This window comes from Theropithecus gelada, chromosome 2 (assembly GCF_003255815.1).
Source record: "Theropithecus gelada isolate Dixy chromosome 2, Tgel_1.0, whole genome shotgun sequence".
In the NCBI taxonomy this organism is placed as follows: domain Eukaryota; kingdom Metazoa; phylum Chordata; class Mammalia; order Primates; family Cercopithecidae; genus Theropithecus; species Theropithecus gelada.
Genome location: NC_037669.1, coordinates 90220150 through 90236632, shown reverse-complemented (window position 1 = coordinate 90236632; position 16483 = coordinate 90220150). Strand labels below are relative to the sequence as shown.

The 16483-nt window shown below is 43.9% G+C and overlaps 1 protein-coding gene across 1 annotated transcript in view; it reads left to right on the top strand.

Moving 5' to 3' along the window:
• Positions 1 to 16483, top strand: part of RBM6 (RNA binding motif protein 6) — a 118053-nt gene that overhangs the window by 13627 nt on the left and 87943 nt on the right. Inside the window, exons 2-3 of the mRNA XM_025377352.1 lie at positions 7953 to 8062; positions 12802 to 14080. Of these exons, the coding sequence (XP_025233137.1) occupies positions 8019 to 8062; positions 12802 to 14080 (1323 nt within the window). The 5' untranslated portion in view covers positions 7953 to 8018. The remainder of the gene's footprint in view (positions 1 to 7952; positions 8063 to 12801; positions 14081 to 16483) is intronic.

Sequence of the window (16483 nt, the reverse complement as noted above, 5' to 3'; positions counted from 1 at the left end):
AATTGGGAAGTGTCAGTCCTCTAACTTTGTTGTATATATTCTTTTCTGTTTTGCTCAGATATTACCGGGTTGCAAATATTTTGCACACTTTTTTTTTTTTTTTTGAGATGGAGTCTTGCTTTGTCACCCAGGCTGGAGTGCGGTGGCGCGATCTCGGTGCACTGCAAGCTCCGCCTCCCAGGTTCACACCATTCTCCTGCTTCAGCCTCCCTAGCAGCTGGGACTACAGGCACACTCCGCCATGCCAGGTTAATTTTTTTGTATTTTTAGTAGAGACGGGGTTTCACCATGTTAGCCAGGATGATCTTGATATCCTAATCTTGTGATCCACCCGCCTCGGCCTCCCAAAGTGCTGGGATTACAGGCGTGAGCCACTGCGCCCCGCCTTGCACATGTTTTTAAAACTTAATACATAATAGCTTATCCTGTATCAATTAACATAACTACTTTATTTATTCTTAGAGTTGCATAGTGTTTTTTTTTTCTTTTTGTTTTGAGACTGAGTCTCGCTCTGTTGCCCAGGCTGGAGTGCAGTGGTGTGATCTTGGCTTAAGCAACCTCTGCCTCCTGGGATCAAGCCTCGGGATCCTCCTACCTCAACCACTGCAGTATTTGGGACTACAGACACCTGCTACCACACCCAGTTAATTTTCGTATTTTTTGTAGATACAGGGGCTCTACTGATGTGCATTTACGCTTTATTTTATATATATATGTGTGTGTGTATATATATGTGTGTATATATATATAGAAACGAAGTTTTGCTCTTGTTGCCCAGGCTGGAGTGCAGTGGCACGATCTTGGCTCACTGCAACCTTTGCCTCCCAGGTTCAAGCAATTCTCCTGCCTTAGCCTCCTGAGTAGCTGGGATTACAGGCGTGAGCCACCGCACCCCGCCCAGCCCTGTTTTTAAAAAATGTATCCTAGGCTGGGTGCAGTGGCTTTCGCCTGTAATCATAGCCCTTTGGGAGGCTGAGGCGGATGGATCACCTGAGGTTCAGAGTTCGAGTCCAGCCTGGACAATATGGTGAAACCTTGTCTGTACTAAAAATACAAAAATTAGCTGGGTGTAGTGGCAGGCGCCTGTAATCTCAGCTTCTTGGGAGACTGAGGCAGGAGAATCGCTTGAACTCGAGAGACAGTGGTTGTAGTGAGCTGATATCGTGCCATTGCACTCCAGCCTGGGTGACAAGAGCAAAACTCTGTCTCAAAAAAAAAAAAAAATATATATATATATATATATGTATATATATTCTACTAATATTTTGTGATTAGAGAGTTTAAACTATTTACATTTAAAGTAATTACTGATAAGTAGGGACTTTTGCCATTTTGCTACTACTGTTATGTTTAGCTGATTGTTTTTTTGTAGTGAAATTTTTTTTTGTTGTTTTTTTTTGAGAGCATGAGACTGTTGCCTAGGCTTTGGTGAGCAAAATAGTGCAGTGGCACAATCTCATCTCACTGCAACTCAGCTCAAGTGATCCTCCTGTCCCAGTCTCCTGAGTAGCTGATACTGCAGGTGTGCCACCACCATGCCTGGCTAATTTTTGTATTTTTTGTAGAGATAGGGTTTTGCCATGTTGCCTAGGCTGGTCTCGAACTGGGCTCAAAAAATCTACCTGCCTTAGCCTTCCAAAACGTTGGGATTACAGGCAGTAGCCACTTTCCGCCCCAACCCCCGTCCCTTCTTTTTTTTTTTTTCCCTTGAGTCGGAGTTTCTCTCTTGTTACCCAGGCTGGAGTGCAATGGTGCGATTTCAGCTCACCGCAAACTCTGCCTCCCGGGTTCAGGCATTCTCCTGCCTCTGCCTCCCAAGTAGCTGGGATTACAGGCATGCACCATGAAGCCCGGCTCATTTTGTATTTTTAGTAGAGATGGGGTTCCTCTATGTTGGTCAGGCTGCTCTTGAACTCCCGACCTCAGGTGATCTGCCCGCCTTGGCCTCCCAAAGTGCTGGGATTACAGGCGTGAGCCGTCACGCCTGACTCACCCTTTTTAAATTTTTATTATCTTTTTTTTCTTTTTAAGAGACAAGGTCTTGCTGTGTTGCCCAGGTTAGAGTACAGTGGTGAGATCATAGCTCACTGGAGCCTTGGACTCCTGGGCTCAAGTAATCCTCCCGCTTCATTCTTCCCAAGTAACTGGAACTGCAGGCATACACCACCTGCCTTTTTTTTTTTTTTTTTAAATTTTTCATAGAGATGGGGTCTCACTATATTGCCTAGACTGGTCTCAAACTCAAGCAACTGGCTTCCTGAAGTGCTGGGATTACAGATGTTAGCCACTGGCCTGTAGTGAAAATGTTTTGACTCTCTTCTCATTTTCTTTCTTTTTTTTTTTTTTCAAAGTAGAGATAGGGTCTCAGTATATGGCCCATGGTGGTTTCAGACTCCTGAGCCCAAGCAATCCTCTCACCTCGGCCCGCCAGTGCTTGTCATGCTAGGATGACAAGCATGAGCCACTGTGCCTAGCCTCTTCTCATTTTCTTTTTTTCTTTTTAGTGCATAAGGAGGCAACCTCATTTTCTTATGTGTATATTCTAAAGATATATTTGCAGTTACCATGGGAATTACACTTAACATCTCAGTTATAATCTAATTTGAATTTATACTAACTTAAGTTCCATAGTATACAAATCTCTGCTCCTATCCAGCTCCTTTCTCTTCCCTTTTCTGTTAAGTCATGGATTACATCTTTGTAAATTGTATCTCAGTAACCTAGATTAATAATTTTTTATGCATCTGTCTTTTAGATCACATTGAAAATGAAAAGCAGGAGTTACAAAGCAAAATTGCAATAATGCTAGTTTTTACAGTTGCCCCTGTATTTGCCTTTACCAGAGATCTTTCTTTTCTTTCTTTCTTTTTTTTTTTTTTTTTTTTTTGAGATGGAGTCTCACTCTTTCACCCAGGTTGGAGTGCAATGAATGGCACGTGCGATCTCAGCTGACTGCAACCTCTGCCTCCTGGATTCAAAAGATTCTCTTGCCTCAGGCTCCTGAGTAGCTGGGACTGTAGTTGTATGCCACTACACCTGGCTGATTTTTGTATTTTTAGTAGAGACGGGGTTTTGCCATGTTGGCCAGGCTAGTCTTGAACTCCTGACCTCAGGTGATCCACCTGCCTCGGCCTCCTTAAGTGCTGGGATTACAGGTGTGAGCCACCATACCCGGCCGAAATCTTTATTTCTTCACATAGCTTCATGTCTAGCTTTTTAAAATTCATTCTGGGCCAGGCGTGGTGGCTCACGCCTGTAATCCCAGCACTTTGGGAAGCTGAGGTGGGCAGATCACGAGGTCAGGAGATCGAGACCTTCCTGGTTAACACAGTGAAACCCCATCTCTACTAACAATACAAAAATTAGCTGGGTGTGGTGGTGGGCGCCTGTAGTCCCAGCTACTCAGAAGCCTGAGGCAGGAGAATGGTGTGAACCGGGGAGGCAGAGCTTGCAGTGAGCCGAGATCGTGCCACTGCACTCCAGTCTGGGTGACAGAGTGAGACTCCATCTCAAAAAAAATTAAAAAGGCCGGGCACAGTGGCTGAAGCCTGTAATCCCAGCACTTTGGGAGGCTGAGACGGGCGGATCACGAGGTCAGGAGATTGAGACCACCCTGGCTAACATGGTGAAACCCCACCTCTACTAAAAAATACAAAAAACTAGCCGGGCGCCCGCCTGTAGTCCCAGCTACTCTGGAGGCTGAGGCAGGAGAATGGCGTAAACCTGGGAGGCGGAGCTTGCAGTGAGCTGAGATCCAGCCACTGCACTCCAGCCTGGGCGATAGAGCGAAACTCCGTCTCAAAAAAAAAAAAATTAAAAAAATTCATTTTGAAGAATTCCCTTTTTTTTTTTTTCTAAAAACAAAAAAACGGAGTCTCACTCTGTTGCCCCGGCTGGAGTGCCGAGTGCTGTGGCATGATCTCAGCTCACTGCAAGTTCTGCCCCCCAAGTTGAAGTGCTTCTCCTGCCTCAGCCTCCTGAGTAACCCGGGATTACAGGCGCCTGCCACCGCACCTGGCTAATTTTTGTATTTTTAGTAGAGGCGGGTGTCACCATCTTGGCCAGGCTGGTCTTGAACTCCTGACCTTGTGATCCATCCACCTCGGCCTCGCAAAGTGCTGGGATTACAGGTGCGAGTCACCGCGCCTGGACTGAAGAATTACCTTTTAGCATTTCTTATAGGGTCTGTATAGTGGTAATGAACCTCCCTCAGCTTTTGTTTATCTGAGAATGTCTTGATTTTTTTCCTTTTTTTTTTTGAGACAGAGTCTTGCTCTGTCACCCAGGCTGGAGTGCAGTGGTGTGCTCTTGGCTCATTGCAAGCTCCGCCTCCCGGGTTCACTCCATTCTTCTGGGTTCAAGCCATTCTCCTACCTCAGCCTCCCGAGTAGCTAGGACTACAGGCGCCCCTCATCACACCCAGCTAATTTTTTTTTTTTTTTTTGTATTTTTAGTAGAGACGGGGTTTCACTGTGTTAGCCAGGATGGCCTCGATCACCTGACCTCGTGATCCACCCGCCTTGGCCTCCCAAATTGCTGGGATTACAGGTGTGAGCCTCCATGCCTGGCCAATGTTTTTCCTTATTTTTTTGAAGGATAGTTTAGCCATATACAGAATTCTTGGTTGGCAATTTATATTTAGGGTTTTTTTTTTTTTTTTTTTTTTAAGATGGAGTCTTGCTCTGTTGCCCAGGCTGGAGTGCAGTGGCATGACCTCGGCTCACTGCAACCTCTGCCTCCAGGGTTCAAGTCATTCTCCTGCCTCAGCCTCCCAAGTAGCTGGGACTACAGGTGCTCGCCACTATGCCCGGCTAATTTTTTGTATTTTTAGTAGAGACGGGATGTCACCATGTTGACCAGGCTGGTCTCGAACTCTTGACCTCAAGTGATCCACCCACCTCAGCCTCCCAAAGTGCAGGGATTACAGGCATGAGCCACTGCGCCCTGCCTAGGTCTTATATGATCATACATTTTGCCTTGGCATTCATATGGCTTTCTGAATTTCCCCACATACATGTTGCTTTGGAATGTCCTAATTTGCCGAAGAATTTCACCTCAACTTCTGTGGGCATCTATCTGTAATCTCTTGCCCCAAGTGCCTGTTAGTCTGTAGTCTGCTTTGCAGCTTTCATTAGCAATACCTGCTGCTTTCTCTGCCTGAATTTTGTGTTAGGTTGAAATAGAAGCATGCACCTTATGTGTGTCCTTCAAATACCCCCCGAGACAGGGTAGAACAGATATGTACGATAATTTGCAAATAAGGTCTGCTTTGCTCTTTGAGGGAGGAGCTGGGAATTGGGCTTCTACTGCTTTAAGACAAAAACCACTGCCATGCTGGAAAGGGGGTAGGGCAAGGGTGAATAAAAACACTACAAAACTTTCCTTCTGTTTTGAAGATGGCTTTTTCTTGATTGGATATTTGCTTGTAAACCTTGGACTCTTTTCTAAAACTCAGTCACAGTTGGTTCAGACAGTTACTGCTTGTTTTTCTGATGTTTCTATGGAGGAAACTTCATAGAAGTTTCTGCCATTTTGATGACCTATGGGCTGTCTTTTTACTCTCTTGATAGTGTCCTTTGATACACAGAAGTCTTTAATTTTGATGAAGTCCGTTTATCTACTTTTTCTTTTAAAGTTCCTTGTGCTTTAGGGGTCATATTTAAGAAATCATTGCCAAATCCAAGGTCATAAAGATTTGCCTCTTTTTCAGTAGCTATAACAAAGGTCCTGGAAATAACTTCTCATCTTGACTTGAGGTATATGTCTGTCTTCAAAGCAATGACTGTGGTGAGGGTGATAGATTATTCCGATTGGTCATGCTGGATGGTGTCCGATCAGGTCTGAGACAGTAGGGTTGATACTACAATGCCGTTTCCAAAAAGGAAGGGCTAATGAGCGCTAGAAAAATCAGTAAATACTTATTTCATTTAGTAAACGTGAAGCATTCATAGTTCATTGAAAAGTTTATGGTGCCCAGAATACCTTTTTTTTTTTTTTTTTTTGAGACAGTCTCACTCTGTTTCCTGAGCTGGAATGCAGTGGTGTGATCTTGGCTCACTGCAGCCTCAACCTCCCGGGTTCAAGCGATCCTCCCACTTCAGCCTTCCAGGAAGCGGGGACTACACATAGTCAGCATGCCTGGCTAATGTTTGTGGTTTTTTTTTTTTTTTTAAAGATGAAGTCTCGCTCTGTCGCCCAGGCTGGAGTGCAGTGACATGATGTTGGCTGACTGTAGCCTCCGCCTCTGGGGTTCAAGCATTTCTCCTGCCTCGGCCTCCTGTGTAGCTGAGATTACAGGTGCCTGCTACCACACCTGGCTAATTTTTGTATTATTATTATTATTTTTTAATTGAAACGGAGTCTCGCTCTGTCCCCCAGGCTGGAGTGCAGTGGCATGATCTCGGCTCACTGCAAGCTCCTCCTCCCGGGTTCATGCCATTCTCCTGCCTCAGCCTCCTGAGTTGCTGGGACTATAGGTGCCTGCCACCGCGCCCGGCTAATTTTTTGTATTTTTGTAGAGACAGGGTTTCACCGTGTTAGCCAGGATGATCTCGATCTCCTGACCTCGTGATCCACCCGCCTCCACCTCCCAAAGTGCTGGGATTACAGGCATGAGCCACCGCGCCCAGCCAATTTTTGTATTTTTAGTAGAGATGAGAGTTCATCATGTTGCTTAGGCTAATCTCAAACTCTTGACCTCAAGTGAGCCACTTGCCTCAGCCTCCCAAAGTTCTGGTAATTTCTGTATTTTTTGTAGAGATGGGGTTTTGCCATGTTGCCCAGGCTGGTCTCAAACTCCTTGGCTCAAGTGGTCTGCCTGCCTTGGCCTCCCACAGTGTTGAGGTACAGGAATGAGCCACCGTGCCCGACCCCAGAGTACACATTTTAATTAAAAATGTATTTTTCTGGCTGGGCACAGTGGCTCACGCCTGTAATTCCAGCACTTTGGGAGGCTGAGGTGGGTGGATCACGAGGTCAGGAGTTCGAGATAAGCCTGGCCAATATGGTGAAACCCCGTCTCTACTAAAAATATAAAAATTAGCCGGGCATGGTGGCGCATGCCTGTAGTCCCAGCTACTCAGGAGGCTGAGGCAGAAGAATCACTTGAACCCGGGAGGCAGTGGTTGCGGTGGGCCGAGATCGTGCCACTGGATTCCAGCCTGGGCAACAGAGAGAGACACTGTCTCAAAAAAAAAAAAAAAAGTATTTTTATTATTATAAATTTATTATATAAATGTTTAAAAGTGACTTCCAGCTGGGTGCGGTGGCTCATGCCTGTAATCCTAGCACTTTGGGAGGCCGAGGTGGGCGGATTACTTGAGCTCAGGAGTTTGAGACCAGCCTCGGTAACACGGTGAAAACCCGTCTCTATTAAAATACAAAAAAATTAGCTGGGCAGGCCGGCGTGTGCCTGCAGCTACTCGGGAGGCTGAGGCAGGAGAATTGCTTGAACCTGGAGGTTGCAGTGGGCTGAGATCGCACTGTTGCACTCCAGCCTGGGCGACAGAGCGAGCCTCCATCTCTTAAAAAAAAAAAAGGCCGGGCGCGGTGGCTCAAGCCTGTAATCCCAGCACTTTGGGAGGCCGAGACGGGTGGATCACGAGGTCAGGAGATCGAGACCATCCTGGCTAACACGGTGAAACCCCGTCTCTACTAAAAAAATACAAAAAACTAGCCGGGCGAGGTGGCGGGCGTCTGTAGTCCCAGATACTCGGGAGGCTGAGGCAGGAGAATGGCGTAAACCCGGGAGGCGGAACTTGCAGTGAGCCTAGATCCGGCCACTGCACTCCAGCCGGGGCGACAGAGCGAGACTCCGTCTCGAAAAAAAAGAAACAAAAGACCTTCAGAGTTATTGCTGTTGATGTGGTCCCTGATAAACCAAGCAGTGGGAAACTAGTTTAGCTTTTAGTTCACATTCTAAAGTACTAATTTTTGTGGTTTATTTTGTACAGGTACTGCTATAACCAGAATTTGGTAGAAAAAGGATCTACTCGTTGGGGCCCTCTTGATAAAAAGAGATGTGGGGGGATTCTCGACCTGCAAACAGAACTGGACCTTTTCGGTAAGTTCTGAAATTTTAATATTGAAATTGCCAGTGTTTGAATTATAAATATGTAACATTTTGGGCTACTATAAATGCAGATGATTTCTCTGTGGAGAAATAGTTTTTGGTTTTTTAAAAACAGAAACTTGACCAGGCGCGGTGGCTCACGCCTGTAATCCCAGCACTTTGGGAGGCTGAGGCGGGCAGATCACGAGGTCAGGAGATCGAGACCATCCTGGCTGGTTGCCGGCGCCTGTAGTCCCGGCTACTCGGGAGGCTGAAGCAGGAGAATGGCATGAACCCGGGAGGTGGAGCTTGCAGTGAGCCCAGATCATGGCACTGCACTCCAGCCTGGGTAACAGAGCAAGACGCCGTCTCAAAAAAAAAAAAAAAGAAAATCAATTTGGAAAATAATTTCGAAAATGATTGTGAGACTGAATACCCAGCATGCCAAATGTTTTGTCATATAACATTTTAAATTTTTATTTATTTATTTAGTTTTTGAGACAGAGTCTCACTCTCTCTCCCAGGCTGGAGTGCAGTGGTGCGATCTTGACTTACTGCAACCTCCGCCTCCCGTGTTCAAGTGATTCTCCTGCCTCAGCCTCCTGAGTAGCTGGGATTACAAGCGCGTGCCACTATGCCCGGCTAATTTCATTATTTTAATATTAAAAAATACCCAAATATTTTGTTTCTTTTTGTCTCTTAGCAAAGGAATACGTATTTGACTAGTAAGGAAAGCTAGTGAAATGTACATAAATGTTTATAAAAGTTGCATTGAGTTCACTAATTTATGTCTAGAATTCAGAGCTGTGCCTTGTCTGTGGCATGTTGATGCAGTTTGCTAAGCCACCTCTCAATTTTAGGGGTTACTGGGTACCAAGAAGAGTGGAGAAGGTGGTACCATTTAGTTGTAAATGGATTGCATTTTAAATTTATAGGGAGTTAATTTTTTTATAGCTAGTGTAATACACACTGTATTTTAACTAGTATTTAAACATCTTTTGTATTGTGTTTACAGTTAATGAAATGCTACACGAATGTGACTTTTTGATTTTGCTTGGTACATAGCAAAGAAATCTGACCTTTACATGTGTGCGTTCATAAGTATTGATGCTCAAGTTGAAAATTCTGTTACTAGTACATTTTCTTTTTTTTCCTTTTTTCGAAATGGAGTCTCACTCTGTCACCCATGCTGGAGTGCAGGGGTACGATCTCAGCTCACTGCAGCCTCTGACTCCCAGGTTCAAGTGATTCTCCTGCCTTAGTCTCCCAAGTAGCTGGGACTACAGATGTATGCCACTACGCCTGGCTAATTTTTGTGTTTTTTTTTTAGTAGAGATGGCATTTCACCATGTTGGCCAGGCTGATCTCAAACTCCTGACCCCAAGTGATCCACCTACCTCAACCTCCCAAAGTGCTGGGATTATAAGTGTGAGCCACTGCACCCGCCACTAGTAAATTTTCATTTGGATTGGCAGTCTGCAAGATTTTATTACTTACATTCAACAGATGTTCTCATTCATTATTTTGAAGCTTGGAGTTCCAATGAAAAATTTAGGTAGAGAACTGAGTTTAGAAAATCCATATAATGTTTAGTAAAACTAGTATTTCATAAATGCTGAATGACAGAGATCCTTATTTTCTCTTCAGTGGTCTTTAAATTAAAACAGCTGTGTGATGTTGGGTATTTTTTTTTTTTCTTTTAAAAATACAAAGGATTAGATCAGTTGTCAGCAAACTACAGCTGATAACCTGTTTTTGTAAATAAAGTTTTATTGGAAAACAGCAGCTCTTCTTGTTAGCAGATTGTGTATGACTGCTTTCAAGCTATAATGGCAGAATTGAATAGTTGTAACAGAGATTGTATAACCCACAAAATCCAATATATTTACGAACTGGCTTTTCATGGAAAAAGTTTCCTGACCTCTCGTCTAGATCAATGAGGTTGTACGTTAACATTTAAAAATATTTAGGTTGTAATCTGTCCTCTTATTACTTATATTTATGGGTAACTATTTTGTAAGTAAGGATATTTCTTATAGAATTAACGTGATTTAGGGAAGCATTCAGAAATGTTAGGTAAATTTAGCTCTGTTGTCTAACTTTTTTCAAATTTAGAACATTTGTCTTTGACTTGTTTAAACTTATTTAAAATTATATCTTCCCACCTTAATTTTAGTTTAAATGTAAGTCATTATATGCTGTTTTTTAAGATCTTTGACCAGGAGGGAGACACAGTTTTTGGGAACTAATTTGAACCAAAAAAGATACAGGAAAATGATTTTGTTACATTTCCTTTGAACTTTTCTTTTAAGATTTGTTTTTATTTGGTTAAAAATAGTTGTCATAACTACTGATATTTTATGTTAGTAAAATGGTTTCTTGATTAGTCTGTATAAAATACAGATCTAAGAACCCTGCTACAGTAAGTTACTCTAAATCTATTTGGTCTTAATTTAGAAGGGTGAGAGATAATCCTTAGGCCGTGTTGGATGTGTTCTTGTCAGAAAACATGTGGATTTCATACCTCAGTCCTCATCTCATGAGTGTCTGATGAAGCTTAAATCTTCCTGCAAGAGAGTTGAATTGATTTTAAACATGGGAGACATTGTATTTAGTGGTAACATCTTAATTTTAGTGTTAAATTGTATTGCTTAAGAAGAACATCTAAACTTGCTCCTCTTTTTTTTTTTTTGAGATGGAATCTCGCTCGTCACCCGGGCTGGAGTATAGTGACGCGATCTTGGCTTACTGCAAGCTCTGCCTCCCGGGTTCACGCCATTCTCCTGCCTCAATCTCCGGAGTAGCTGGGACTACAGGCACCCGCCACCATGCCTGGCCAATTTTTTAATATTTTTAGTAGAGATGGGATTTCACTGTGTTAGCCAGGGTGGTCTCGATCTCCTGACCTTGTGATCCGCCCGCGTCGGCCTCCCAAAGTGCTGGGATTATAGGCGTGAGCCACTGCGCCCGGCCAACTTGCTCCTCTTATCATGAACAACATAGACATAACTAGTGTTAATGGGAGTCAGTGGAAGTCATCATGTTCTGAAAATCCATTAAATGTACATCATTCTAGCATTTAGGTTAATGTTATTAAATTCCTATTACTTTAAGAAAGGGTTGGCTGGGCATGGTGGCTCACGCCTGTAACCCTAACCCTTGGGAAGACTGAGATGGGTGGCTCACCTGAGGTCAGGAGTTCAAGACCGGCCTGGGCAACATGGTAAAACCCCATCTCTACCAAAAATATAAAAATTAGCTGGACATGGTGGCATGTGCCTGTAATCCCAGCTACTCGGGAGGCTGAGGCACGAGAATTGCTTGAGCCCAGGAGGCGGAAGTTGCAGTGAACCGAGATCGCGCCATTGCATTCCAGCCTGGGCAACAGAGCGAGACTCTGTATCAAAAAGAAGAAAAGAAAAGAAAAAGAAAAAGAAAGGATTTGGCATTGCAATTATTTCTCTTGAGCTGAGTTACCCAGACTCAGTTGTCCTTTGAATTTTACTATGGTAGTGCAGTCTGAGCTCAGAAGGGCCTTATGATAGACCCTGTATGTTCTGGGAGGCAAGAATTGAGCTGGTATTAATATCTTAATGCTTTTGTTTTAATGCTGAATAACAGATGACCCTTCAGGTCTTTTCATGTTTTCCTTTTTCATGTCTCCCTACCTAGGATCCCAGGTGCCTAACTGCCTACTTAAACTAGTTTAGGGAATCTTGGACTGAAGCCAAAACATGTAAAATGTCCTGGAATTTAGGCAAAGGAAAGAAATAGGGTAGGATGAAAGATTAGGTCACATCTTGTTTATCTCTTCAGTTCTGTAAATTGAGAATGTAAATTTAATACTTATGCCTATTTTTAAAATGCATTTTATTGCCATGAAAAAGTAGCATGAGACATTGAAATACGGAATATCAGCTTCTTCATTTGGGTCATGGGGATCATGCTTTAAGGCCTAATGCTCTCTCTAGGTCCCTCTCAGCATTAAGCCCCTGGATGCTGTTGCGTGGCTTAAATGACTTGCATATGCTTTGTGGCATGATTCATACTACCTTCTATGATACCCTTGGGTAGTTAAATAGGACCCAGGTTAGAGTGTTTCTTGGTGGAGCCACTGCAGAACTGGGATTTAGATGCAGCCAGGGCTGATGCTTAGCTGGTGAACACTGGTATGCTTGTTCCTACTGGTGATTTACAACCAGTGTTCCCTTTGGGCCTGCATCCATTTTGATTGGGTGGTGTCTATGCTGTATCTGTAATAAAATATTTTGAAATGTTACCACTGGATGCAGCAGTGAGAAAGATACCTCATGAAACTTACTGTAAGAAATTTACAGTGCATTGATTTTTCTGATATATAGGAATCGTCATGTTGACCTTGGAATTCTTAAGTTCCCTGGCTGTAGGAAATGGAAATTTTTGTAGCATGTCACCATTGTTAGCTTATTTGGTATTGCGGATTTTCCCTGTTGCAGGACTGGGTGAAAGCTTTTTCTGCAGCAGTCATGTTGAAAACCTTGTGTTGACTTTCCTCGTGTTCTGAAATGGGAGCATAAAAGTTTACTCCGCCACTTCGTCTTAAAATAGCAAAACTTTGCTGTTTTCTGCAGATCTAGGACCTTGTTACAGAACTCTGCCAAAAAAAAAAAAAATGTTTACAGAAGAATGTGCTGTGATTAGAGAAGAATATGCTGGTGTGTAGATTTCAAACTCTCTGGACAATATGAATAACACTGTCTTTGTTTCTACAGTGGGAGCCAAGAAGAAAGGTTTGCTCCCGGGTGGAACAGGGATTATCCTCCTCCTCCCCTTAAGAGTCATGCTCAAGAGAGACACTCTGGCAACTTTCCTGGCAGAGATTCACTTCCCTTTGATTTCCAGGGGCATTCGGGGCCTCCTTTTGCAAATGTAGAGGAGCATTCTTTCAGCTATGGAGCTAGAGACGGACCGCATGGTGACTATCGAGGAGGGGAGGGACCTGGACATGATTTCAGGGGGGGAGATTTTTCGTCTTCTGATTTCCAGAGCAGAGATTCATCACAGTTGGACTTCAGGGGTAGGGACATACATTCTGGGGATTTTCGGGATAGAGAAGGACCACCTATGGACTATAGGGGTGGAGATGGTACTTCTATGGATTATAGAGGTAGGGAGGCACCTCATATGAACTACAGAGACAGGGATGCTCACGCTGTTGACTTCAGAGGTAGGGATGCTCCTCCATCTGACTTCAGGGGCCGGGGCACTTATGATTTAGATTTTAGAGGCCGAGATGGATCCCATGCAGATTTTAGGGGAAGGGATTTATCAGATTTGGATTTTAGGGCCAGAGAACAGTCCCGTTCTGATTTTAGGAATAGAGATGTATCTGATTTGGACTTCAGAGACAAAGACGGAACACAAGTAGACTTTAGAGGCCGAGGTTCAGGTACTACTGATCTAGACTTTAGGGACAGGGATACGCCACATTCAGATTTCAGAGGTAGACACCGGTCTAGGACTGATCAGGATTTTAGGGGCAGAGAGATGGGAACTTGTATGGAATTTAAAGATAGGGAGATGCCCCCTGTGGATCCAAATATTTTGGATTACATTCAGCCCTCTACACAAGATAGAGAACATTCTGGTATGAATGTGAACAGGAGAGAAGAATCCACACATGACCATACGATAGAAAGGCCTGCTTTCGGCATTCAGAAGGGAGAATTTGAGCATTCAGAAACAAGAGAAGGAGAAACACAAGGTGTAGCCTTTGAACATGAGTCTTCAGCAGACTTTCGGAACAGCCAGAGTCCAGTTCAAGACCAAGATAAGTCACAGCTTTCTGGAGGTGAACAGCAGAGTTCAGATGCTGGTCTGTTTAAAGAAGAAGGCGGTCTGGACTTTCTTGGGCGGCAAGACACTGATTACAGAAGCATGGAGTACCGTGATGTGGATCATAGGCTGCCAGGAAGCCAGATGTTTGGCTATGGCCAGAGCAAGTCTTTTCCAGAGGGCAAAACTGCCCGAGATGCCCAACGGGACCTTCAGGTATGTTGATTGAGTGGACTGCTTTTTTTTTTTTTTTTTTAAAAAAAAAAACGTGGAATCTTACTCTTTCGCCCAGGCTGGAGTGCAGTGGTGCGATCTCGGCTCACTGCAAGCTCCACCTCCCAGGCTCACACCATTCTCCTGCCTCAGCCTCCCGAGTAGCTGGGACTACAGGTGACCGCCACCAGGCCCGGCTAATTTTTTTTTTTTGTATTTTTAGTAGAGACAAGGTTTCACTGTGTTAGCCAGGATGGTCTCGATCTCCTGACCTTGTGATCTGCCTGCCTTGGCCTCCCAAAGTGCTGGGATTACAGGCGTGAACCACTGCGCCTGGCCTGCTTTTTTTTTTTTTTTTTTAAAATAAGACTTTTGTGAAGGGTGAAATTTATTTATGTATGTATTTATGTATGTATTTATTTTTGAGACGGAGTCTTGCTCTGTCACCCAGGCTGGAGTGCAGTGACATAATCTCAGCTCACTGCAACCTCCACCTCCCAGGTTCAAGCAGTTTTCCTGCCGCAACCTCCTGAGTAGCTGGGACTATGGGCACGTGCCACCATGCCTGGTTAATTTTTGTATTTTTGGTGCAGATGGGATTTCACCATGTTGGCCAGGCTGGTCTCGAACCCCTGACCTCGTGATCTGCCCACCTCGACCTCCCAAAGTGCTGGAATTACAGGCATGAGCCACCGTGCCTGACCAATTTATTTATTTAAAAATTTTTTTCATTTTATTTTTATCCTTGCACAACCATTAGAAAGCAAAATTTGTATTCAGGAGTGGAATGTAGGAATGTAAATGTCTAGAGAAAAGGCCTTTAGCTCAGATCATATATATGTATTTTCTTTTATTCTTTTCTTTCTGCTTCACTTTCCATTTATATATATGTGTGTGTATATATGAAGGAACTATATATATATATATATATATATATTTGAGACAGGGTCTCACTTTGTCACTCAGGCTGAAGTGCGGTGGTATAATCATGGCTCCTTGCAGCCTTGACCTATCAGGCTCAAGCAGTCCTCCCACCTCAGCCTCCTGAGTAGCTGGAACTACAGGTGTGTGCCAGCCTCCATGCCTGGCTAGTTTTTTTTTTTCCCTTGGAGAATGAGTCTCACTCTCGTTCAGTCTGGAGTGCAATGTTGTGATCTTGACTCACTGCAATCTCTACCTCCCAGGTTCAAGGAGTTCCCCCGCCCCAGCCTTCCAGGAAGCTGGGACTACACGTATATGTCACCATGCCTAGTTAATTTTTTTTTTTTTCTTTTTTGAGATGGAGTCTCGCCCTGTTGCCTAGGCTGGAGTGCAGTGGTGCGATCTTGGCTCACAGCTACCTCCGCCTCCCGAGTTCAAGCAGTCTTCCTGCCTCAGCCTCCTGAATAGCTGGGACTGTAGTTGTGCACCACCACATCTGACTAATTTTTGTATTTTTTTGTAGAGATGAGGTTTAGGTATGTTACCTAGACTGGGCTGGAACACCTGATCTCAAATGATCCACCCTTCTCAGCCTCCCAAAGAGCTGGGATTACAGGCATGCACCACCATGCCTGACCAGCAATTTTGTATTTTTTTGTAGACACAAGATTGCAACGTATTATCCAGGCTGGTTTCAAATTCCTGGGTTCAAGCAGTGCCCCCTCCTTAGCTTCCCAAAGTGCTGGGATTACAGCAGTAAGCCACTGCCCCTACCCTTTTGATGTGTGTTTATTCATTATTTTGTTTTATGGTGCTGATTTACATGCCTTGGGATAATTTAGTTTGAAAGTATATGTCTTTGGGAGTTGACTCTTGCAACTCTTGCTTAGTTAGACCTGTGATCGTTTAGGGATCATTTTCTTATTTAAATTTGTTGAGATAATACTTAGGAGTCTCCCTAGTCCTGAGGAGCTAATATTAATGTGAGGAGCTGATATTAATGTTGCAACTATCCTCTTGCAGCTAACGTAATTAACTTAAAACTTCTTGATATATGATTTAAGCAAGGAGGGTTATATTTGTAATTTTACAATGAAGGTATTCTCTTTTAAAGTAGATTTGGCCCGGTACAGTGGCCTATGCTTGTAATTTCAGCACTTTAGGAGGCTTAAGTGGGAGGATCACTTGAGGCCAGGAGCTTGAGACCAGTGTGGTGCAACCTCAGGAGAGAATGTGACCGGGGAAAAGAAAAATAAGGCCAGGCACAGAGTGGCTCACGCCTGGTTATTAAAGTCTTATTCAGCCTGTAATCCCAGCACTTTGGGAGGCAAAGGTGGGCAGATCATTTGAGATCAGGATTTCAAGAATAGCCTGGTCAACATGGTGAAACCCTATCTCTACTAAAAATAACAAAATTAGGCCGGGCCTAGTGGCTCATGCCTGTAATCTCAACACTTTGGGAAGCCAAGGCAGGCAGATCATTTG